Source organism: Ursus americanus, chromosome 9 (assembly GCF_024610735.1).
Source record: "Ursus americanus isolate L20-20 chromosome 9, mUrsAme1.1.p, whole genome shotgun sequence".
In the NCBI taxonomy this organism is placed as follows: Eukaryota; Metazoa; Chordata; class Mammalia; order Carnivora; family Ursidae; genus Ursus; species Ursus americanus.
The window spans coordinates 1,380,524-1,390,364 of record NC_142135.1 but is presented as its reverse complement, the minus strand read 5'-3'; the positions used below and the strand labels follow the sequence as shown (position 1 = coordinate 1,390,364).

At 59.9% G+C, this 9,841-nt stretch overlaps 1 protein-coding gene across 2 annotated transcripts; it reads right to left on the bottom strand.

Moving 5' to 3' along the window:
- Nucleotides 1-3,857: 3,857 nt before the first annotated feature.
- Nucleotides 3,858-6,281, bottom strand: LOC123779289 (lymphocyte antigen 6H). 2 transcript variants are annotated; one of them, XM_045777243.2, is made up of 4 exons: nucleotides 6,114-6,281; nucleotides 5,521-5,648; nucleotides 4,661-4,780; nucleotides 3,858-4,358 (listed from the first exon to the last, which is right to left on the bottom strand). In XM_045777243.2, exons 2-4 carry the CDS (start codon nucleotides 5,585-5,587, stop codon nucleotides 4,123-4,125), a joined length of 423 nt encoding a protein of 140 aa, XP_045633199.1. In that variant the 5' UTR covers nucleotides 5,588-5,648; nucleotides 6,114-6,281; the 3' UTR covers nucleotides 3,858-4,122. The 2 variants fall into 2 exon arrangements, with proteins under 2 accessions (XP_045633199.1, XP_045633198.1); XM_045777242.2 differs by having other exon boundaries at nucleotides 6,162-6,279.
- Between the last annotated feature and the right edge of the window lie 3,560 nt (nucleotides 6,282-9,841).

The window sequence follows — 9,841 nt, the reverse complement described above, 5'->3', positions numbered from 1 at the left end:
TGCGAATGCCAAGGCGCCTCACCGCCAGGACACCGAGCACCAGAGGCCCCTGCAGTAACTACTGATTAAACACGGGCATGCGTCGTCGTAGCAATAAACGGTGAACGGGATTTCTCTTACTCATCAGCCATTCCTCATAAAAAATCTAATTGAAATATGAAAAAATAGAGTGTAAGCTGAATAAAGACTGATTCTCAACTCCAAAGGCAAACATCGATTCAAGGTGCCACAGGGAAGACCTTCGGGGAACACAGACGCTGGGCCGGTGTCATCATTCAGGCAGCTTCGCAGGCCCCGCTAACGCAACAGAAACAAAAATTGAATGAGCAATAAAAATATAAGGAAAGCAGAGTCGTGTCTTCACTTGTTCACTGGCTGGTGGTAGACCTTGAAAATATAGGAGACGACGCCAACGCTGGAACGTGCAGAGCTCGGTGGTGGAAAATACGTAGCTTTTCCTTGCGCGGGCTCAGCGCTGTCGGTGGCCACCCCACGTCGCCCCCACCCTCTGCACCTTGCGGGCACCCCTGCACGTGAGCCCCATGTTTCTGGAATTCAGGAATGCACGCAGCAGCCTCCCAGCCCCTAGGGCGTCTCTACATGACTTTGGCTCTGCTGGGAACATGCGTGTAGACCACACCGCCGAAGAGGGCTGAGTTCTTCTCCCCAGACCCATCTCACCAGGTGGCAGAAGCCTGAGGAGCCCTGGGAGGGAAGAGACCAAGACCTCAGGCCCTATTGATCCCCAGGCCCCCCAGCCTTCCTGCTCAAATGAAGGCCAGGTGGGGAGTGGGTACTTTGGAAAGAACGGCATGAAGAAAATGAAAAACATCAGCTCACCACACCGAAAATGACCACTTTGGTTTAAAGAAAAGGGGGCAGTCCCAATTACAACCAGCAAAACTACGGGTTACCTAGCATAGACGCCAAGGGAGGTACACCCACAGGGGGGAACGAGCCGGAACAGGGGCACGATCGGGGGGCCTCTGGACGGGGAGGAGCGCCGCGCTCCCGCGTGGGAAGCCCTCACACAGCAGAGGCGGCCTCCGGCCCCAGCGGCGTCCGCGGACGGGGAAGACCACAGTCAGCGTCCTGAGTGTGGTCCTGAACCCGGCCAAATGGGTTCCAGCGCTCACCTGGAAGAAGAAATCGCAGGAAGCGGCAGTCACCTTTTCAAAAGAGGGGCACGGAGGGGCACTCGCCTCACCAGCTGGTGAACGAGCCGCAAAGTTCTCGGAAGCGAGGCTCCCGGTGGGGCCCACGCGGCGCCCGGAGCCCGCACCACGTGTGCGATGCGCGCTGGGACCACAGCGGCCCTTGGAGTCACCGGGGAAAGACGGGTGTGTTCATGAACGCCATGGACAGACACAGGCCGTGTATTTCTGAGGAGTCCTGGCTCCTGCGCCGGGGGAACATGCCCCGGTGCATCGGATCTCCGAAGGGAGTAGCCAAATCAGTACAACAGCAGCCTAGAAAGACTGCTTTCCTAAGATGAGGACGGAGGAACTTCTAAGATCTGAAAGCCAGAAACGACAGAAGAACAATTAGATTCAAACACACGGAACTCACGGATGTGCACGTACGTACCGGGAAAACGCCAAAAACGAAGAGTGAGGTACGGGAAAGATGGTGCCTCACTCACAAAAGGGTCTGATGCTTCTGTGAGAAGAGACAAAAGCCACGGCGGAAAAGCGGACCAAGGGCGACCAGCAAGTACCAAGGCAACGCTCGCAAGTCCAGACAAACTCCTAAGACGGTCGAGCACTAATAAGTCCCATGGAAATCAGGGTAAGAGGGTACTCTTCGTCCCCCAGGCCAACGGAAGCTCCCCGGTGATGTCAGGGGAAGGGTGGAAGGAGCTGGGGAGGGGGGACAGCTGCAGCATTCCTAGGGGGACGTCTGCTCCTTCCAAGTGGATGTTTTTCTGGCTCAGCGCACACTTTGCCAATCCCCCTGAGACGGAGAGTCCCTCGGCCCCATAAGGACACGAGGACAAGGGTGGTCCCGGTGGCGGCTGATCAGAGACTGAGAGCGGATCCCTCTGTCCTCAGGTGAGGGGTGGTTAAGAAAAGCACGGCTGGCTCGTGTAGGAGAATACTAAGCAGACTGAAAACAAGGCCCGCGTAGATCCCAAACGATGACCTTGGTGGACTCAAGAAAAATAATCAAGTGGCACATGGGTTCATGAGTGCCGTCCATGTGCCCAGCCGGACCCAGCACACCACACAGACGGTGGGGTTCAACCCTGCAATGACAGCTCGTCACGGTGGGGACCCAGACTTAGATGGGGCCACTCGGAAGCGAAGAGCGGAGAGGTCAGAGCAGGCTCTCCGGCCACGCTGCCCCCGAGCCCCCACATGCCTCAAATCGCACGGCAATCTTGAAGAACGAAGGATATCCCCACTTTTTGTGTTTTAAATACTTCCCTCAGATAATAAATTCAGCACACGAAGATTGACCTGAAAGTTGGTTCGAACCCGGTGCCCACGGGGCAGCACCTCGTCCTCTGGGAACCTCCGGGACGCCCACGGTGCCACGCCCTCGCCGGCACCAGCTTCCGGCCTCTGAATCCTCAAGCCGCTCTTCGCACTTGCCCTGAGTGACAGTGCCCGGTCCCCACACGCCCCCAAACACCAGACAGAAGCGGTGGGCACACACTTTACTGAGGTTGGGCGGGGTGGGAATGGGACGCACTGCAGAGCAAACTTCAAAGGGAGTGGGAGACACGTCCCTGGCCGTTCCCACCAGCAGGAAGTGGACACGGTCTCCAGAGACCTGTCTCCTGTCTGGTTCACCCCGGACTCCCAGGTCCCTCTCCCTCGCTCGCACACAGGAGCCCCAGGGGAATACCACCGCCAGCTCTTTGTGAAACCACGGTTCTTGCCAAGAGGTCCGGGATCCGGGGGTGACCACCGCCTGGGTCGGCCACAGGATGAGGAAGAACTGACTAAAGGCCAGACCCCAGAGAAGCCTGGAGTGACTGCTGACATCACCTGGTGAGCCTGGGCTGCAGGGTGACCCACACGGCCTGGGAGTGTGGGAGATTGGGCTGAACCCAGGGCTGCAGGGACAAAACCAGAGACCCACCACTAGAGCAGGGAAGGCCAGAAGCGGTCCCTAAGATTTACCTGTAGGTGCTCCCCCGCCTCCTCCTGCCGGAAGCACCCAGTCCAGCTGCGCCGTCCCACAGGGGCAGCTCCGCCCCGGCTCAGGGCCTGGCCTGCACGACCCTGCCCAAGGAGGCGTCCTTGATGGGGGTAGGGGGTCCCTGGTTGAAAGGCAGAGCCCGAGCACAAAACTGCTACTCTGGGGAGCGGGCCCCCGAGTCTGATCACCCCAAGGCTCTATGAAAGAGCAAGTGAGAGTAAGAGCAAGAGGAACAGACACACAGGGCGTGTGTCTGTCTGCGCGTCCCTGTGTGCTTGACACCGAGGGCCGAGAGTAGCGTGTGCACAGACGTGTGCTGGGTGGGCTGGGGCACAGCAGTCCAGGCGCTGGTGTGACATCCACGTTTCAGCGTGCACACCTGTGGACCTGTGCCCACGGGCGTGGACGTGGAGCGCACCTCTGCAGGCACAGATGCACGTGTCCCACAGTGCAGGTCTGCACGTCTGGTGTCCACGTGCACGCACACATGCTTACAAGGCCTTACGCTCGTGTCCCGGCCCATGATTCCGTCCAGTCTAACCTCCCTTCCCATCCGCTACCAGGCCCCCGGCCCCCCAGGCAGCCCAGCACACCCACAAACCCCCAGTCCCAGTGCCCCACACCACCTCCAGCCCTTGGCCTGTGCATCCTCGGAGCCCGTCTCCCTGCTCTGCCAGCCCCACCCCCACACCCAGGCTCAGACCCAGGTCTCTGGACCAGAAGTGAGTTTATTTCTCCGCGGAAGATGCCCTTGCAGCCAGGCTGTTGGGCTGGGCCTGGCTCTGCCTGGCTTCCTCTCGGAGACCTGGGGGTCCCAGCCCCCAGCCCGCAACCCCCCGGGGCCTCCTGCAGACACCACGTTTCCTGCTGGCCGGGACTCAGAGCTAGTGGAGAGAGGGAGGCCTCACGGCTCAGGGAGGGGCGAGGGCCAGGCTCCAGGGAGGAAGCCCAGAGCCCTGCAGGAGGGAGAGGACCTCAGGGCCCAGCCCCAAGGAGGGTGGGCCCCAGGCTGAGCAGGAGCCCCCCAGCCAGAGCCCAGGGGCTGCCCCCCGCCCCCGGCCCTCCGTTGCACAGGTCTCCCCCGCAACAGTCCACGTCCACTTTTAAGATCCCAGAGTTAATGAAGCCCATCAGATAGTCTGAGAAGAAGTGTCGCTTCACGAAGTCACAGGATGACGCGCACATCTTGTTCACGGAGTGATCCTTCCTGCCTGGGGGGGAGGTAGGACAGCCTGGGACGGGGGCCGCACCTGGGCCCTCTCTGCCTCATGCCCAGGACCCAGCCCGGGACCCAGCTCGGGACCCCCAGACAGCAGAGCTGAGCTTCCCAACCCACCCACACTGTCTCAGCGATATGGAGAGGGCCACTCAGGGCCCGGGGCTGGACAGGTACCCGGTCAGTTTCACATGGCAGGGTGGTGTCCGGCCCCCAGCCCTGTGCCCTTAGCCCAGCACAGAGAGGCTCAGATGACACCCCCAACCGCTCCCCACCCAGGCCCCGGTCCTGACTCACTGCTACTGGGGTCGGTGATCCGGACGCTGGCGCACACTGTATCCGAAGGCTGGCACTGCTTTGGGGTGCAATGGCTCGAATTGGTGGTCAGGGTGCAGTCCTGGCACCACAGGCCATGAGCTGGGCAGGGCACAAGGATGTGCATGACCAGAGGAACCGGAAGCCAAGCCAGCCGTCCCTCTGCCCCCGCCCACCCGCCTGCTTGGGGCACTGCTAGGAGAACCAGGCCGCTGTAAGAGGCCGAGTGCCCCCTGCCAGGAGTGAGCGGCACCTGGAGGTCAGGCCCTGGGAGAACCTCTGTGCCTTGCCGGCATTTGGGGGGAGGGTCCCACCACTGGACCTCTGGCAGTCCCTGGGCACCCTCCGTGGCCCCACGCGCAGGCGTGCACACAAGCCAGCCACACATCTCTCACCCCTCTGGTGCTCTCCTGCACACTCCTACCCCCTCCCACACCTCCCCGCGGACTTCAATGGGTTCCAGGGAAGGAAGGACCACACAGACTTGATGGGAGGCCAGGTGGGGCTCTGAGAAGTGATGGAGCGCAAGGACCCCCGCCCTCATCGAGGGGCGTCCGTGGAGGACTAGCCTCCGGAGCGAGCCGCCCGGGAGGAAAATCGCTCAGTGCCCTCAAGAGCCAGGAGGACCGCTCGTGGCTGGGGCTGGGGCTGGGGCTGGAGCTGGAGCACGGTGGGCGAAGGCGACAGGCGCGAGGCCCGGCTGGTGTCGCCAGGGTCCGGGAGAGGGTGTGGATGTGCCGGGCACCGTCGGAGGATGGCGGCGCCGCAGCCCGGCTGTCTCCGGAGGCGCCTCGGGCTCTTCCGGCGACCTGGCCCAGCCCCGCGGGCCGCCCCCGACTCACCGGGCGCAGAGCACAGCAGGGCGGCCAGCAGCACCAGGCCGAGGCCATTCATGGCTGCGGGTAGCATGCTCCAGGCGGGCCTCGGGAAGGCGCGGGGTTTGTGGATGGAGGTCCTCCGGGGCGCGGGCCTGGCAAGGAGAAGCCTCGGTCAGGAGCCCCACCCTCCTGCCGAGCCCGAAGCCCCCTCCCCTTTTCCGGCACCGGAGCGCAACACCCCCTCCTCGGAATCCCAGGCCGGGGGGGTCGTTCGCAAGCTTGCAAAGCCCCACCCCCAGCCCAGCCCCCAGAGCGTCCACCATCATAGCATCCCCTCCAGGGAGAATAGGTCTGCCGTCTCGGGCAGGGTGACAGCTCGAAGCGCCCCAACCCGCTCCTGTCACCTGTGGGGTGGGAGGTCGGGGGGAGAGCGTCTTCTCCCCGGGGAGCGGTAGGTGCGTCCGGAGAGAAAAGGGCAAGACAAGGTGCGAGCAGGCGGTACCTGCCGGTGGGGGAGGGGCTCGCGCCACGTCCCCACCCCCACCCCTGGGCTGGGGGCCCGGGAACCCCGCGCCGAGCCCCCTCCAGTCGCTTCCTGCGCGCGCCCGGGCGCTCACCGCAGGTCGGGGCGTGGAGCGCGGGCCTCGGGTCGGGGACTCACTCACATCCCTGGGGGGTCGGCACTCCGGGACTCCAGGAGGCGCGGGGAGAGGTGCCCTTCGGTCTCCCTGCGGACCGGAACCCGGGCGCAGCCTTGCCTTTCGGGGAACGCAGCCGCAGACGCGGACCCCGCGCGAGGGGCGGAGCGGAGCCGGGGCGGGGGCGCGCGGGGGGCGGGGGCGGCGGGAGAAGCGCGGGCGGGGCGCCGGGGCTCCGGGCCGCGGCGGGTCTCGGTCCTGGGCGGTCCGCGCACCTCGACAGCCAGCGCCCGGCTCGCGCGTCCGCCCCCTCCGGTGCCGGCTCCCGCCGCGGCCGCTCCGCGCACCCCTCCCCGGGCGTGGGCAAGATCCCTTCCCCCTCTCCTTAGCCGAGATCCCCTCGGAATTTCTCGGAAGAACGTTTACTGCGAAAGGAAGCGAGCGAAACGCACAAAGACGCGGGGCGGGGGAGGTAACAGCGAAGGTGATTCGCGCAGGTCCTCGTTCGCAGGCTCCCGTACCTGGAGCCCTCCCCTCCCCAGCCCCGTCGCCCCGGCTTCGATGGTTTGAGGCGGCGCTCCCCCACCCCGCCCCGACCCAGAGCACCCGCGACGACCCCCGCCAGCCACCAATGCCCCAAGGACTTCTGGCTCTAACCACGCCCCCGTCCGAGGGCCGAGTCCCAAGTGCTGGTCGCAGCATTCAAGGCTGTCCGCCGCCTGCTTGGCCAGTTTCTCAGCTTTGTCTCTCTGCTTCCTGCCCCACAAAGCTTTCGAGTGCTGTGCCTTCGCTCTTGCTGCCCGCTGTGCCTGGAATCCATCTCTGCTGAGCACTAAGTAAGCCCCAGCTACTTCGCGAGTGTTGGGGGTCGTTCCTTTCTGCCCTGCCTTCGTTTGGCCAACAGATATTCATGGAATATCCCGTTGGCCTGGGCTGCCCTGGGCCTGGGACAACACAATGAGAAGGTGCACCCAGTCTTGCATCAGACGAGGGATCATCACTGGTATGCCCTGTGGGATGAGCCCATCACAGTTAGCTTGGACTGAGCACCTAGTCTGTATTCTGTTCCAGGCACTATGTCATTACAGCTTCACCACCACCCTGCCTTGGAAGTATTCTTGACATCCCCACTTAGAATGAGGAAGCCCAAGCACAGACAGCTTGAGCTCCCTGCCCAAGGTCACACGGTGACCAGGTGACACAGCCAGTATTGGAACAAAAGCAGATCGTCCGCAGGACCTGTACACCTGCTGACCTTGAGCAGACAGACAAGAAAGCCCAGCTCGGACTGGGGTTCCCAGATTCAATTCAAGTAGGAAAACATCAGCACACATCCAAAGAAAACAGGCCTGCAAAGACAACAGAAGCAATGAAGAGGAACAGGTTCAAATCTCCACAAACTTTCTAAACTGAAAATGGTAGGTATAGAATATGAAATTAACCTGTCTTGTGGGTTTAAGATATATTTAAAGGAAAGAACGAGGCACTATCAAAACTGACCGTGCTTAGCTGAAATAAAGGAGAGCCTCTAGCAATGAAATACTTTCCACTGAAATTAAAAGGTCATCAGAAACATGGAAAGATTTATGCCAAATGAAAATAAAAGTCACTTAAAAGCATACATGGTATGGTTTCACTTCTGTGAGATATCCAGAATGGAAAAATCCAAAAAGGAGGAAACGGAGATTCGCGGTTGCCTGGGGCTGGGAGGAGGGAAGAATGGGGAGTTTCTGCTAAAGGTCAAGGAGTTTCTTTTCGTGGGATGAAAATGTTTTAAAAAGATAGTGATGATAGTTGCACAACACTGTGAATGTACTAAAACCCGCTGAATTAGAACTTTAAAAGGGCGGACTTTACAGTACGCCAGTTCCAGCTCAGCCAAGCTGTCGCACAACAGACACTGCTGCAGAAGGAGTGTGGGACCTGGAATTTGAGTCTCCAGAAATGACGAAGGATGCGTGCAAGGGGTAGGGAGATGGAAGACAGGAGGAGAGGTCGGGACACACAACGGGTCGTGCGCTGAGCGCTGAGGGAAGTCTGGGCAGAGTCCCAAACGAAAGAGAGCCAGTGTTTGAAGACATCATGCCTCAGAACTGCAGACGGAGGGGCGCCCGTGGGGCTCCGTCGGTTAAGTGACCGACTCTTGATTTCAGCTCCAGATCCAGTGATTCTCTCTCTCCTGCGCCCCCTCCTGCTCACGCTCTCTCTCTTAAAAAAAAAGAACTGATGAAAAATAAGCATTTACACAGAAGCACAATGTGTACTAAGAATCGATGCACAGAAAATTTGTGCCCCGTACAGCATCGTGAAGCTGCAGACCACCGAAGACGAAAGATGTTTCAGTCGCCGACAAGAAAGGGACCCGAGCTCCCAAGAAACGGCCATGAGGCTGGCAGCTTCAGCAGCAGCCGTGGGCACCAAGACAGGGAGTGAGGACCCATGAAGTGCGCTCAGACAAAAGGAACTGTCAGCTGAGAATTTCACACACTGTTTTCCAAAAATCAGTGCAAAATAAATATTTCAGATAATTAAAAGTTTAGACAGACTTTTTCAGATAAAACCTGGGAGATGTTCAGAGAGTTTAGCACTAGCAGGCACTTTAAAGAGTGCTCTTCGGGAGGGAAGGGCTAGACGCAAGCAGGAACTATGCGGAGACTGGCTCACGAGAGGGACGTCGCAGTGAGCGATGTCGTCTAAGACGGTACGGACGCGTGATCCGTGAAGTTCCAGCTGCACCATGGGGAACAGGTGGGGGTGATGAGTCAGCGGGTCCCCAGACCCTTGCACTGACAGGCAGGCCCGCTCCCCATCAACTTTACACTGTGTTCAGACGTGCAGGGGGCAGGGAAGGTTTTGAGGTAACCAGCAGAAGCGAGCAGCACCTCGTGGGGGAATCCTACCTGCGCAAAGGCTGGGAATGGAAATAAGGTCTGTGCGTCTGGCAGCCAGTGACCTGGGGGTTGGAGGGAGGTGAAAAAAGAGGGCAAATATCAGATCCCCTGTGGCTTTGAGGTCATATGACAGATCACGGACTGTGTTCCAAGCGCTTTAGTGTATAGTTGGGAAGTCTCTGAACTACAAGTCACAAAAGACCCAAGCATGAGTGTGATGGCTAATTTTGTGCGTCAACCTGGCTGGTTCAAAGCGCCAGTATTTAGTGAAACATTGTGCTGGGTGTTCCTGTAACATTTCTATCAATAGACTTTGAGTGAAGCAAGTTGCTCTCCGTGGTGTGGGTGGGCCTCATCCAATCAGTTGAAGGCCTACAAACAACAAAAGACTGACTTGCTCCGAGCAAGAGGGAATCCCGCCAGCACGCAGCTGGCCTTTGAACTTGAACTGGAGCCCTGGTCTTATCGACCCTCCTGCCAGGCTCTGGAAATCACATGAGCCAATACCTTAACATAAATCTCTGTATAAATATACACATCCCATTGGTTCTGCTTCTCAGGAGAACCCTGACCGTGACAGGGAGTGGCTTACACCTGGTGAGTCAGGGCCAGTGGGGCTCTGTCCCTTTCCCCTGTGCCAGCGCGGAGGATGGTGGCTCAGACGCAGGGGCGGCAGGAGGTGCGGCTCACAAGACTTGGTGCTGTGTGTCCGAAGGCTCACCTCCAGGGCCCTGGCTCGGGAAGCAGATGGGTCCAGGGCAGGACAGCGAGCACACTGGACGTGAGAGGTGTTAAAGCCTTTTCATTCAATGGAGA

Bases quoted from the DNA above. Each gene is read 5' to 3' on its own strand.
- LOC123779289 (XM_045777242.2), bottom strand. The intron at 4,781-5,520 runs GTGAGTCGGGGG...TGCCCTGCCCAG, and splicing joins CCTGCTGTGCTCTGCGCCCG to CTCATGGCCTGTGGTGCCAG. The intron at 4,359-4,660 runs GTGAGTCAGGAC...CCTCCCCCCCAG, and splicing joins GATCACCGACCCCAGTAGCA to GCAGGAAGGATCACTCCGTG.